The sequence below is a fragment of the Epinephelus fuscoguttatus genome, linkage group LG5 (genome assembly GCF_011397635.1).
Source record: "Epinephelus fuscoguttatus linkage group LG5, E.fuscoguttatus.final_Chr_v1".
Taxonomy (NCBI): domain Eukaryota; kingdom Metazoa; phylum Chordata; class Actinopteri; order Perciformes; family Serranidae; genus Epinephelus; species Epinephelus fuscoguttatus.
The window spans coordinates 47110127-47124107 of record NC_064756.1 but is presented as its reverse complement, the minus strand read 5'-3'; the positions used below and the strand labels follow the sequence as shown (position 1 = coordinate 47124107).

General features: G+C 41.8%; 1 protein-coding gene across 4 annotated transcripts in view; it reads left to right on the top strand.

Moving 5' to 3' along the window:
• Positions 1–12377, top strand: part of kcnj13 (potassium inwardly rectifying channel subfamily J member 13) — a 75645-nt gene extending 63268 nt beyond the window's left edge. For 2 of the 4 annotated variants that reach the window (XM_049576816.1, XM_049576819.1), the window contains exons 2-3: positions 6961–7517; positions 9885–12377. In XM_049576816.1, coding sequence (XP_049432773.1) covers positions 7001–7517; positions 9885–10459 — 1092 coding nt within the window. In that variant the 5' untranslated portion in view covers positions 6961–7000 and the 3' untranslated portion in view covers positions 10460–12377. Of the gene's footprint in view, positions 1–1094; positions 1599–5315; positions 6829–6960; positions 7518–9884 lie in introns of those variants that run through there. The other 2 variants (XM_049576818.1, XM_049576817.1) reach the window with 2 other exon arrangements.
• Positions 12378–13981: the final 1604 nt, after the last annotated feature.

The window sequence follows — 13981 nt, the reverse complement described above, 5'->3', positions numbered from 1 at the left end:
CAGGCTGCAACTGGGACTGTGATACCACAGATGGCGACATGCCTGCCAAAGCCCTGACAAGGCCTTGCCAGCTGCCACCCCTTGCTCCCTCATGAACTTAGGGAGAAGTGAGGAGACCTCCTGTAGTTCACCTACAAGCTGTCCCCTACCCTCTTCTGACAGTTGCTGGACCAAATGTCGTTGGTACAGGGACAATATGGCTGCTGTGTTGGCTAGTTTCGCCTGAACCGCCATAGCACCATGCATTTTTTCAAGCAAGCCATCCATTGCACTGCAGTTCTTGCTCCGGCTTTTCCCTTTCCCGAGAACTGATTTGGAGGGAGCCACCAGAGCTGCTAAGAGCAGTGTCCACAGAGGTTGACGGCCCACAGCCGATTCTCTCTGGAGCATGCACTGCGGTCATGGTCCGACAGAGCCCAGACCAGTGACCCACCGTCAATGGTGTCTTAAACTGCTTCTTGACCACCTCCTCAAAATCCAAGAGGAGGGGCACCAGGAAATGCGGCGGAGGCTGAAACCCCCCCATCTTGTCATCAAAACGTGATGGGGCAGGCCCTTGGCCGGGCGGCATGTCCACATTCAGGGCAGCGGCCGCCCTACAGATAAGACCCTGCAGGTGAGGCGACCGCTTCTCATCAAGCTCCTCCTCCCCTTCCTGTTGATCTACGGAGAGCACGTCTATCTCCTCCTCCTAGGAATGCAGGGAGAGACTGTCGTCCTCATCCCCCTCCACATCTGTCATGGGGGAAGGGGAATGGAACTCCACAACAGCCGGCACTGACTGGGTGGAACAGACCACAGACACCCCCTGCTGTGCAAACCGTAATGGAGGTATGTGCAGCGCCTGTGCCAGCCCCCGTCCCCACTGCAGAGGCCGCTGGCCTAGACCGCTTGGCGGGCTGTGGCCCTACAGTAGGGGTGACTGTTTTCAAAAACAACCGGCAACGAGCCTCTCTTTGCCTTGCTGTCATGCAGAAACAATTCATGTATGCAGCAGGGTCTTCCCGCGCTGCCCACGCATGGTCTTCCCCCAAACAATAAACACAAAAATCATGTGCATCTTCTATGGGGATTTTCACCCCACAGCCCAAGCACAGCGGACCCTCCCGACTTGCCATAGCTATGACCTCACGTCACATGACCAGGAAGAGCCCACAGTGTTTTGGTAGCCACAGGTAGTAACAGGTAGCAACAGCCCTTGAATGGAATGAATGAAGGTAGATAGACAGCGGACAGCAAACTTGCATTATGAGTGCAGCACAGAGCAAACACTTTGTTAGTGTTTGTTAACGTGTTTAATGTAACACGGAAGTCAACCCAGGAAGAGGACGCTGGCCGTGCCCGTGACACGTCGCTTCTCCGAACCAGCTGTACCGACGCGGTACCCCCTCCCGATGGATCACTTTAGTTACACACAGGAAAAAAGGACTATAATGAGAGAGGACGCTGGCTGCACCCTCAACTATGTTGCATTCTCAGACCAACTATACCACATGCGGTACCCTCAGCTCACTTTTCCTTCTCAAAAGAAAAGAGAGAAGAACGTGACTTTACAATCCTGAGAGGAGCCTAACGATAGACCAGCTCGCTACCCACAGGTAAGCGGATCACACACAAAGCCACTGTTCAAACTCCCCACTCTTCTTTCTGTTTTTTCTCTTAAACATTTGCACAGACTTAGTCTGCTCTCACGTCGTCTGATCCAGTGAAAATCAGAGTATCAGCAGTACTCTGTGCAGCTGGGTCTATTTATAGACGGCGCAGAGGAAGCCACGATAGGCATGGTGTGTCTTAAATGATTATTCACATCAACTGCCAGGATGTCAGTAATCCCATAACATATACTCTATATGTAGTGGAGAGATATTCTCATAAGAAAGAGAACATTGCTTTACTTTCTCTAAATCTGATTTATTCATTAAAAAGTAGTCTAATCTTGAGTATTTATTATGGGCTTTTGAGTAGTACGTGTAGTCTCATTCATCAGGATGTAACTTTCTCCAAACATCTATGATGCCAATTTCTGCCTCCGCCCTCTTAAGAGTATAGATGTTTTCTCTGATTTATGTTTCAAACTATATTGACAGTCTAGCTATGGGTCCATAATCAAGTTTACATCAGTTTTCAATGTTTTTACATTTGCTGTTATAAAAATACAGAGTATCATTTACATCCCACGCCAGTGACATTTTACTGTCTTGCAGTCCCAGACACTTTGGGTACCGTTTTATATACTCCATATATGATATGGAGTAGCCTACTTCATTCATCGTTCTGATGATATCAGTCCTAATAAACACCCCCGCCTCTTTCAAATAAACGCGCTCATGGCTGGATAGGAAAACCCAGAGTTGACTGAACTAGTTGATAACCAGCTTTGCAGTACCAATTTTTCAAACGGCCAATATTAGGGTTAGTCAAAACAGATAATGAAAAGATATCCTGGCTAAAGCTAAACTGGCTTCGTAGTACAGGCCTCTGGTCTAATTAAACAGGTTCATCAGTGGTTTATGGTCTGTAATTACTGTGAAACCCAGTCCATAAAAGTATTGATGAAAGCATTCATGCAGCTCACCTTCCTTATCCAACTATGAATAACCCATTTCCACTGGTGCCAGGGTACATGAGGCAAAACCAATTGGCTTCTCTGCAACATCCTCTGTTACATGCAAGAGAACTGTCCTGACTCCATAGGGTGAGTCATCACCTGAAAGAGTGATCCCCCTCTCTAGGTCAAAGTGAACAAGCAGCTTCGCTGTGTGGAGTTCTTTTACTTCCTCGAAAGGTCCCTCCTCCTCCTTATTTCAGTGCCACTTAGTGGAACTATGAAGCAGCTTATACAGACCTTTGAGGAGTCAGGAAGAAACTTGTTTTAATAATGCTCCATGCCCAAAAATGACCTAAGCTCAAAGATGCTCGTGGGGCTTGATAGTAGAGATGTACCGATACCACGTTTTCCTTCCCGATACCGATTCCGATCCCTGAACCTTAGGTATCTGCCGATAGCGAGTACCGATCCAATACCAGCGTGTAAAATAAAAATGGATGGGATATGAATTGTTGTATGTCTCAACTCCTAAAACTCTCTAAAATATTAAGAAAGAAATACATCCTACTATTAAATGGAGAAACCTCTGTCCCTCCCTGTCTGTCCGTCCCTCCATCCGTCCATCATCATCCGTTTTTCTCCTCACTGCTTTGACCTACTTCTCTGAACTTGCACATAGGCTTTCATCTTGGCCATGTGCAGACAGCCACGATGCCGTTTTTGCATTTTTCCCACATTTCTACTGTTTATATTAGCGTTTTTGTCCACTGCCCATTCATACTGTGAGCACCATTAGCAGCACGAGCTGCGCATGCGCACTGGGACCACAGTTTGGCTGGGAAGCCTTTATCTCCAACACTTGCAGATCAAAACCTGTATGTGTGTACCTGTGTGCCCTAGCACAGCCCCGCGCACACGCATGCCTCTGTGCCATCAGCCAAAACTATGCTCCATGTATTTTGCCATAAAGCATGTTTCTAAATACAGTGGGTCTCATTCATGAAAAGTGAGTAAATCTGTGTGTAGATTTGCACATAAAAGCCTACTCTACTAAAAACCCACTCCGGATTCAGGAACGCCGCGGGAAACTCAGATTTTATCATAAACACGTGTGTATGATCATGAATGCCAATCCATCGTAAAGTGACAGCGCGCTCCCAGTAATCAGCAATTAGCATAAATCCCCGCCCATGAATATCCAATGACCACCATATGAGGAGGTGTAGATGCATCCTATCGACCTGTCAGTCATGGCGTAAAGAAAGAAAGAGAAAAAAAGAAAAAGAATTTTTCCGAAGCGGAGATCGAAATAATTTTGGGTGAAGTGGACTTAAGAAAAAACATTTTATTTTCTTCAGCTAGTAGTGGTACGACAGGCAAAGTGAAGGCCTGGAGGGAGGTAACAGATGCTGTTGATGTTGTCTCCGTAGTACAAAGAACCAGAGGTGAAGCGTAAATAGTTTGATATGAAACTGGAGGCAAAGAAACGCATAAGCACACACACACAAAAATACAGCAGCCACAGGAGGAAGAGGCTCACAGTCACAACTATCTGCTGCAGACGAGCGCATCGCTGGCATAAGTGGGGAGACCTCTCTGTCAGGAATTATTCCTGACGGAGCCAGCGACATGCTTCCACTGGAGTCAACATCAAGCCCAGACTGTAATGTGTTATAGCCTAATGCATTCTGAAAATCATCATTGATAGTGTAGTGGTCACCAAACAAACAGAAGATTAATTTGTGGGGTTTTGAATGAAGTGGGAATGGGAAACCAGAGATGTTTTGTGCATAATGGATAAACTCTAAATCAGTGATGGCTGTCGGAATGTAGAGATATTTAACATTTATTTTAACAAATGATAAGGATAACATATAGCCTACAGCAGTTTTGTATGCATCGTCTTCAAATTATTTGAATCTTAATAGCCTAAAGCTCTGTTTTATACAACGTAAATTAAACATTTTCAAATCAGATTTATTCATTCAAATGATCAAAAAGCCACAAAAAAAAAAAAAAACGTGTTGTCTCAAATAATTCTTTCAGCTGCTCCTGCTGAACCCAGGCACCGAGACTGAAGAGGCCGTGATCCGGCTGTCCTTACGGATATTTTTATTATCATCATTCAACATGTAGAAAGAACGTGTGATCTATTGAGTCGATTTATATTGATAATTCACAATCATGAATCTAATCTGGATCTTAAACCTGCTAATTTCCAACTAATTTAACTAAATGTGTTATATTTTTAGTATTTTGTCAAGTTTAGATTACGTGTTTCAAAGGCATCTGTGTATTTTGTACATAACAGAGCGCAATACGAGTTCAAATTGTAATTTCCAATAGTGACAAGCAATATTTATGTGCTTTACTAAATTTACACATGCACTACGAGCGGTCAGGAGCAGGAGTAGATTTTGTTAGTAGCTACGAAAAGATCGGAGCTACTAAAATATTGATGAATGCGGACATGCACGTAAATTTCCGTCTGCGAACAGTTCACACACAAATTCCTTCTGCTCGTTTCATGAATGAGACCCATTGTGTATTGTTTGTCTTGCATTAATATTTATTACACAGTGCATTTACAGTGCTCTGATTTTGCATCTCCTCTATTATACTGTTTTTGATTTCTTATTCCTCTATACATAACACATCCCCGGGTATGGACTAGTAATAGTAGAATGAATGCCATAAAACTTTTATTATTATTATTATTATTATTATTATTATTATTATTATTATTATTATCCAGTGCTGACACAGATCAAGACACAGGTTAAAGTGCAGCCACACAATTTGGTAAAATAGACATTTTAAAGGCTACAGTAGAATGTAGGGCTTGTATTAAAAAATACAAGAATTTTCACCAGATGACTTAAAGTAAGAAAATTAAAAAATAGTGGCAGGGTTTTTACTCACCACAACTGCAGAGGCTACCAGCTTCATTTGAAAGACTACAGACTACATGGGGCCGTTATTTATTAATCCCTCTGTGTTTTTATATTTTTACGTTTTAATCCGCTCCCTGAACTTCATATTAAAAGCCCCTTATAACCCCGGCTGAGAGAATCCATCCATTTTCTAAATAGGCTTTTATTGTGAAACATTTGTAGGAACTTGTTGTGAAGAAATCAGTGGCCTTTATGTTTACGTACGGTACTTCAAATGTAGCTCCTGCCGTCTGCTGGCGGTTTTTACGTTACTACAACAATATTTCAGCTGGCACATGAACAGACACAGTGACTCAAATAATAGTAAAAGTAATAAAAATAGGACAAGAATAACCCGATGACATCACACACGTCGTGAAAGACGACCGGGGATAATTGGTGTGTACCATCGTGTAGTGTGTCATGTCTGTCGGTCAAGTCACAGCATGATTTTATGACTCCACAATCGTGTAATGTGACATAGTGACTTTCAGAACGGGCAGAAAAGTCGTGTAGTGTGTACCAGGCATAAATCCTCCTTTACTATACTAGTATCAGTATCGGTACAACTCTACTTGATAGCTTTCACTTTATCCTTCACTGGAGTAGCCAAATGCTACATCTCCCTGGGCCCCAGTGGGGTCCATTAATGTCTGTACACAAACTAATGGCATCCATCCATCAGCTGTTGAGACACTGCAGTCTGGACCAAAGTTAGATAACAAAGGCTGACATGCACATCGTGGATTTACATGGGTAGTGGCACATACATAAAACCAAGTCATTATAGCTTCATCAGGAAACATTGGAGCTATTTCTTTAGCCGTTAACTGCAGTTATTCATATCATCTAAAAAGCTCTGTCCCTGTTACCAGATTTGAGCTCTAAGCTCACTACTCTGTTGAACTTGGCTGACAAGATACAACATGTCAATGTGACAGCTTGTTGCCTCTGACAGTTGTTTGAAGTTTTACCTTTAATATTGCCAGGCAAGAGTCCCCTGCCTTTTGTGACAAAGAGATTCAGTAATTCATTCATTTTCCGTAACCGCTTGTCCTGTTAGGGGTCATTGGGGGCTGGAGCCTATCCCAGCTGACAACAGGTGAGAGATGGGGTACACCCTGGACAGGTCACCAGGCTATCACAGGGCTGACACATAGACACAGACAACCATTTATGCACACATTCACGCCTACCTAGAGTCACCAATTAACCTATCTTGCATGTCTTTGGACTGTGGGAGGAAGCTGGAGTACCCGGAGAAAACCCACACTGACCCAGGGAGAACATGCAAACTCCATGCCGAGGGGCTCCCCCACCCCAGGGGTGCGAATCCCCCCACCCCAGGTTTGAACCGGGATCCGTTTTGCTGTGAAGCAACAATGCTAATCACTGCACTGCCATGCCATCCTTGGACACAGAGATGATTTATATATATTGATATTAACTGATAGAGTGTCTTTTATCATTTCATTTCAGGATTGTCCTGACTTACCCTGCTTGAGATCCACGTGCAAACATGACAACCACATCCAACAGCAGCATTTTGGGTGGCAAGGTTTCTTCCTCGCCCCTCATATCTTCTCCACCCCGGCAACGCCTAGTCACCAAAGATGGACACTGTGCCCTTCGTCCACCTCTGTGCTCTTCAGGCTTGCAGCGCAGGGCCTTGGGCAGAGCTTGGTTGCTGGCCCTGCAGGATTTGTGGGGACTGTTGGTGGGTCTGCGCTGGAGATGGGTCCTGCTGGCCTTCTGCACCTCTTTCCTGGCCCACTGGCTGCTGTTTGCCTGCCTGTGGTACTTGCTGGCCCACTTCAACGGAGACCTAGTGGTGCAGGATCATGATGCCCCCCCACAGGGGCATGTGGTTTGCGTAAAGCACATAACCAGCTTCACTGCTGCTTTTTCCTTTTCCCTGGAGACACAGCTGACCATCGGCTACGGCACCATGTTCCCCAGTGGAGACTGTCCCAGTGCCATAGCACTGCTGGCTGTGCAGATGCTGCTGGGGCTTATGCTGGAAGCATTCATCACAGGTACAACTCTCCTATTCCTAAAGCCCTCTCTCCAAAAACATGAACTCTCACAGTTTTAAGTTTAATGGACATACTAAGAGCCAAACTGGGACTTAAGATTGAAACTTATAATAAATGTTTTTTTGGACATTAGATGTGAAAAAGTGGGGGTTGTTATATATTCAAGGACTTTACATTTATGTATTCACAACAGCAGGTGTTTGAGTGTTGAGTCAAAGTCTGATTCCTCATCAATTTGTGTTTCCCCTTCCATCAATCTCAGCCCACACCCCAATCAGTCAAATGCTGTGATACTTGTGTTCAAACAAGCCCCTTATCTTAATCCTAACCAATTATCTCCTAAACACCTAGCTATATCTTGACCTGGAGCCAAAGAGCCACTATGAAGCTAAATATACTTCATTGTTCCAAAGGTTTTAACTGCTTTTGAGCAGTGTGGCCGATCATCCCTTTTTCAAACCATCATGAAACCTCTCTGATGATGTCATTGTCTTTTCAATCCTGGCTGCAGCCATGGTAATGAGGCCACTATGCAATAATCTGATAATGCACACCCTCTGTCAACACTTAGGTACAAATTCAAGGTACTTTACTGGAGTATATCCATTTTCTGTTACCATATATTTGTACTTTACTACATTTTTGAGGAAAAATTTACTGTTTACTGCACTACATGTATCTGACAGATGGAGTTACTAGTTTACAGATTAAGATTTTATGTGTTTACAAAACACACCACATTATTTAGATTAAACAGGTGGTTTGTAGCTTGTGACCTCTTAACAAAAAAGCAGTATGGAGTTTGAGCCCTTTGCCATATTTCATATGCCTGTGAGTTGTTGGCAGTTCCAACAAAGACAGAAAATAAGGAAAGCACACGCACATCTCATACATAGGTGCTGAGTCCGTAAAATAGAAGTAGGCAGGCAGAAGACTCGCAACACTGTGGCTCCCGGTAGAGGAAGTCTTTTATTAAGTGACTACATAAAAACTAAAGATCACATAATAGATAAAGACAATGTTTCGAGCCCAAACGGGCTCTTCGTCAGGTCAGTGATTAGACAAGTGTGTGCAGGTGTTCATCATATACACTCTGGGGATCCAGGTGTGGTCAAAAAGATAAAGACAAACAAGCAGACACAGCTGATGATCACAATGGCACTCATACAACATACAAGTAAAATACCAAAAAATTTCAAATAATATGTACAGTATAAAAATAGGGATTCTGTCATTTAATAGCTGCAAATTTGATAAGAAGGCCTGTGTAAACAAAAAAGAAAAAATCTCCACTAGGAAAATTTAAGTGACTCAAAGGAGGACAAAATTAATTAAATATTAATAATTCGAAAAATGTAAGAAAAAACATATATCATGGTTGTCTGGGGAATAATAATGAGGTAGCCTAAAGCTGTCAGTTGATGAAGAATCAAGTTCTCCTTCACTATGAAAAAAGGGAAATGATATTAGAAACCAAATATAAAAATTTACACAAAAAAAATTAATTTAAGTATTCAAAATTAATTCATATGGGAGCCAAAACAAAAGAAAAAATGTCTATAAAACATATATGAAGAGACTACACAGAAAAAAAGGGGGGAGAAGGGATATTCTCTTCCCTCTTGATCTGGCTACTCATTTCTGGGACATCATTGTTAAGCATCTAAAGCCGAAGAAGTAAGTCATTTCCCCTTCCCTACAAAATAAGAGAAAAAGGAACAATGATAAGGAATGAACACCCAAATTAACAAAAAAGAGTGTGTATAAGAAACAATGAGGATTAACCTCTATACATAAATAAACAAGTACATCACAAAGTGATAAATATTGAGAGAAAAACCTCAAATGTAACAACATATAAAAAAAGGTTTCATAGAAAAATCTTCACTCATTGAACAAAACAAAATGTACATAGGTCTGTTTGGGTTCAGTATGCTTGAAATTAATTGAAAATCTAAAGGCAAAAATGTTCATATCTGTGCTAAGTGGCCAAACCTAAAGGCTGGGCAAAAAGGAGGGGTCCACTCTAATTTAACTTTGGCCCCATTAGTGAATCACGTTTTTACCTCAATGGCATCCATAAGCCAGCCAAAGACCAACCGATGTGGACCTACAGGAACATGTGGGTGTGGCAAGGCAGACACCGAATCAAAATCTAAAGACAAATAAAAAAATAAAGACAGAAACACATTTTCAACCGCACTTCTTGTTTGGTGCCTATTCATTTTGAGCATCCAGAACATTTTGTGGTATTACCTCTGCTGCTATTGTTACAGCCTGATTTATCTTGTTGCTATTTACTGCAAAGCAGCATGAGACAAAAGGCCAAAACATCTCCTCATCATATAATTTTGTTTTAACCTTTAGGTGCATTTGTAGCCAAGATTGCGCGTCCCCAGAAGCGAGCAGGAGCCATCCAGTTCAGCCCCCAGGCGGTGGTGGGCCAAAACCAGGGCCAGATGTGCCTCATGCTACGGGCCACCAACCTGCTGCAGCGACCTCTGGTGGATGTAAAAATGAGTGCTGTGCTCTATGAGGAGCATGAAGGTCAGGCTCTGCACCAGACCTCTCTGGACTTTCACTTGGATCATTTAGGCCAGCAGCCCTGTCCATTCTTCATCTTTCCACTCACCTTTTACCACCCATTGGACCGCCAGAGCCCCCTCTATCCTGCCCTGTGTGAGGGCACGTCCAATCACTTTGAGTTGGTGGTCTTCCTGTCAGCCTTGCAGGAGGGAACTGGTGACTCCTGCCAGAAGAGGACCTCCTACCTGCGCCAAGAAATCCAGTTTGAGCGTCGCTTTGTACCTGCCTTGGGGTTGGATGCTCAGGGGAGGTACATGGTGAGCACCCAGCACTTTGACACGGCTCACTCAAAAGAGCCTTTTAACAAGGACTGTGTGGTGCAGATCAATGGTGATGGCAACGACAGGATGGAGTAAGAATTCTGAAGGGCAGGTCTCATAGGGACAGATGAGAGTTTCTAAGGGATAACTGGGGTAGATATTTTTGTCAGGTGGTACTTGATTTAATTTGGTAAATCTGAATTTATATCTAAGCATTTGAAATTAAAAATGTATATGAGACATAGGTGCTGCTGTGGTCTGCCTCAGCTTTAACCTGTTATTTGTTATTGGAATGGTAAAATTACTGACTGCTGTAAACATTCATCAGAGTTTAGAGACCTACTTCCTCCTTCAGCTTTGAACTGCTGTACTTACTACAGCTGTTTGCGTTGGGTATTGGGGCGATCATCTCACTGCTTGTGAGTTGTTGTTTTTTTGAAGACTGGACCTAATTTTAGAGATGTCCCTGCATTCTGAGATCTGAGCAGTTACGATGCTGAGTGCAACATTGTCATACCTGATAGAACTGATGGCCAGGGCTACAAAAATAAAACCCAAACTGTAATAAAGCACAGTTTGCTTTTAAATTTAATCAAAATTCCTTTGCATTGTATTACTTTCCATGTAAGGTTTTGTGACTGGATTGAATACAGTCAAGCTATATTTGTGGTGACACAGTCCATTTCAAATTCAGTTCCACTTTCGGTAATCAATATTCTATCATTAACACTAAATCAAATGAGCATGTGTAATGTGAAAGTGGGCATTCATTGTGATGGACCCTCAGTGATCAATATTTCCTTTTCTTTCAGCTCATTGTTTTAGTCTTATGGCACATTTGGTGTTTGGTTAAATCTCTTCGCTTTCAACTGCTTGGTTTACAGCAACAGCAGGTAGCTGATTTCAGCAAAAAAAATAAATATAAAAGCTTTAAAAATCTGACTCTTCACTACCTGCTGAATGTTTGTACAAAATTTCATGGAAATCCACACTTTACAGTTGTTGAGATATCCCACTGTGGACAAAAGTGGTCGACCCACAAACCAACGGATGACCATTCACATATTAAAACCCAGAATAATTCTTTGGAATATGCCCAGTGGAAATGTAAATTATAATTGATTTGTACTGGATGTATAAAAACACACTTAACGGTCCTTAAACCTGTTGTGAATTCCATAGCATTTGATAATTAAATTGGTGCAGATCAACAATACATTACAAAGGCGGATGAACTCATTCAAAACCACATGCCCCAGGCACAGCGCTCAGTCCTTATACTTTGGTGCAGGTGATGGCAGGAAACATCAGACTGATAATCAATAAGTAGATACACTGCACATAGGAGGGATGAATTGCTTCCTCTTTTAATCTAGTCTGTTACAAACACATGTTTCGCCCATGGTCTCATCAGGTTTGTAGTGATGAAGCCATGGGAAAAATGCATTGTTTGGAATTAGTAGGTAGGGCAGGTATATTGAAAGTGTTGAAATAGCAAGTACCAATCCGAAAGCAATATAATGCGATGACTTCACTGCCATCTCTGTAAAATGGGGCATTCATGTTACTGATCAATGATTTCCTCTACTGATGTTTGTGGACTCACAACACAATTGAAGGATTACACTGTTACTGTCAACATGAGCTCAGCTGCATGAAATGACATATGGCTTAGTATTAACTGATAGAATTATACTGACTGCTGATTGATTTATAATGTCTTTTTTAATCACTGACTTAATCATTATGCAAAGCAAAAATCAATGTATTAACTTCAATTTGTACAGTATCGAATGTCTCTAGATTTGACAAAGAAAGCAAGGAAGTAAGGAAGAGGTGTTGTAGTAAATGTGTGTTTGTATTTGGAGTGCCATCTCTTTAAAGGCTGATACCATGAAGAGAATCACTGTGTTATCAATGTTGTTTAAAATCATGTAGCCTTTAGACATAACAGAGGAAATGTTCCAAAAATGCGATTGTTAATGGTGGGATCTCACTGAATCTCAAATGCTTCAGTGCCTTTGTACAGTGTACATTTCATGAAATAAATATTTTCTAAACAAACTCGGAAGTGACCCTTACATGATTTAGCTTGTAGACTTCATGAACTCATCACTACGGAAGCGCATTGCATTCACTGGATAAAAAAAAAATTAGACACCTTATCTCGTAATTACGAGATCCTGATCTCATAACTACGAGAAAAGATCTCATAATTATGAGATCCTTATCTCGTTATTATGAGATCCTGATCTCATAATTACAAGATTTTTTCTCATAATTACGAGATCTTGATCTCGTAATTATGAGATCAGGATCTCGTAATTATGAGATCAGGAAAGGTGCCACATTAGCCACTGCTTTGCTCAGAACCGCATACTGCACATCCACGAAGGGGGGTCAGAACTACTGTAACCAGCTGCCACTCGGGTGGTGCCATCTTGACTATATCCCATATCTTTATTATAATGTGTATATATTGGAAATTACGACGGAGCATTAGGGTTTTGAGAATAAAGTCATAACTGAGAAAAAGTCATAATATTAGGCTACGAAAATAAAGTCTAATTATGAGATTAAAGAGATTAAAGATTATTATGAGATTAAAGTTGTTATTTAACGAGAACGAAGTCATAATATTACGAGAATAAAGTTGTAGTTTTTTAAGGAAATAACCAACAACAAACAGAATGTCAGATTGTCTTTCATGCCGTGTTAAGTAGCCTACTTAATTAGGTTCGGAAACCAGCACTGTGCCGGTGTTCTGACGATTTGGTTCTGTGTCAGTCGAAATGCACTGTTTGTGACTCCGGGCCCAGCTCTGCCACTGATGGGCCAGTCTGACATCCTTCATAATACATAAAGAACGTTAGTGAAACACATAGGCCTAACACAAACATGCTTTCATTTGGGGACAAGTTAGTGGTCACGTTACTCGTTCCACAGGCGAAGGACCCCGGACACATAACCTACAGTAAATACATCGGTTGTAAGTAACTTTTAACATAGCCTACGTGAGTCTTTGTGACGCTTGACTCTTGTCCCCTAACTAACGCTTGTTTCTGTTTCACTAACGATATTTTCACACGATTATGTCACATCCCCTTATTTCCTCTGTGAACCTAACGTTACAGCAGCCTACAAGCATACTGTGTCAATAAATCAGCTCAGACACTGTTAGAAATGTAGTATTTAGCCTAATAACATCATGCTACAGCAGTAATAATGTCAGCTTTAGTCAAATGGCTCTAGCTCTCCCAGTAAATGTCAAAAACTCTGGACACATTTTCCCTGTATGTTGACATGATAATGGCCACGTTTCCCAGATTGCTCTTAGCTTAAGAAGATCTTTCACTAAGAAGGAGTTGTAAGATCGAGCTGACCCACTCTTAACAGCCTTCTTAGCGACCAAACGTCCACAGATCCAGCCGCTGCAGGCACATTAATATTACACTGAGCAAGGAGATATTAAAACAGTGCGCACCGCATATATTTTCATCTATTTCATACTTCAGATTTATATTGTTTGGCGTTAATTGGTGACAGAAAAGAACACATTTCATTCTGCAGGGAAACGTGTGTCCTTACTGTGCATATTGAATCTTGAATCTATGTTTT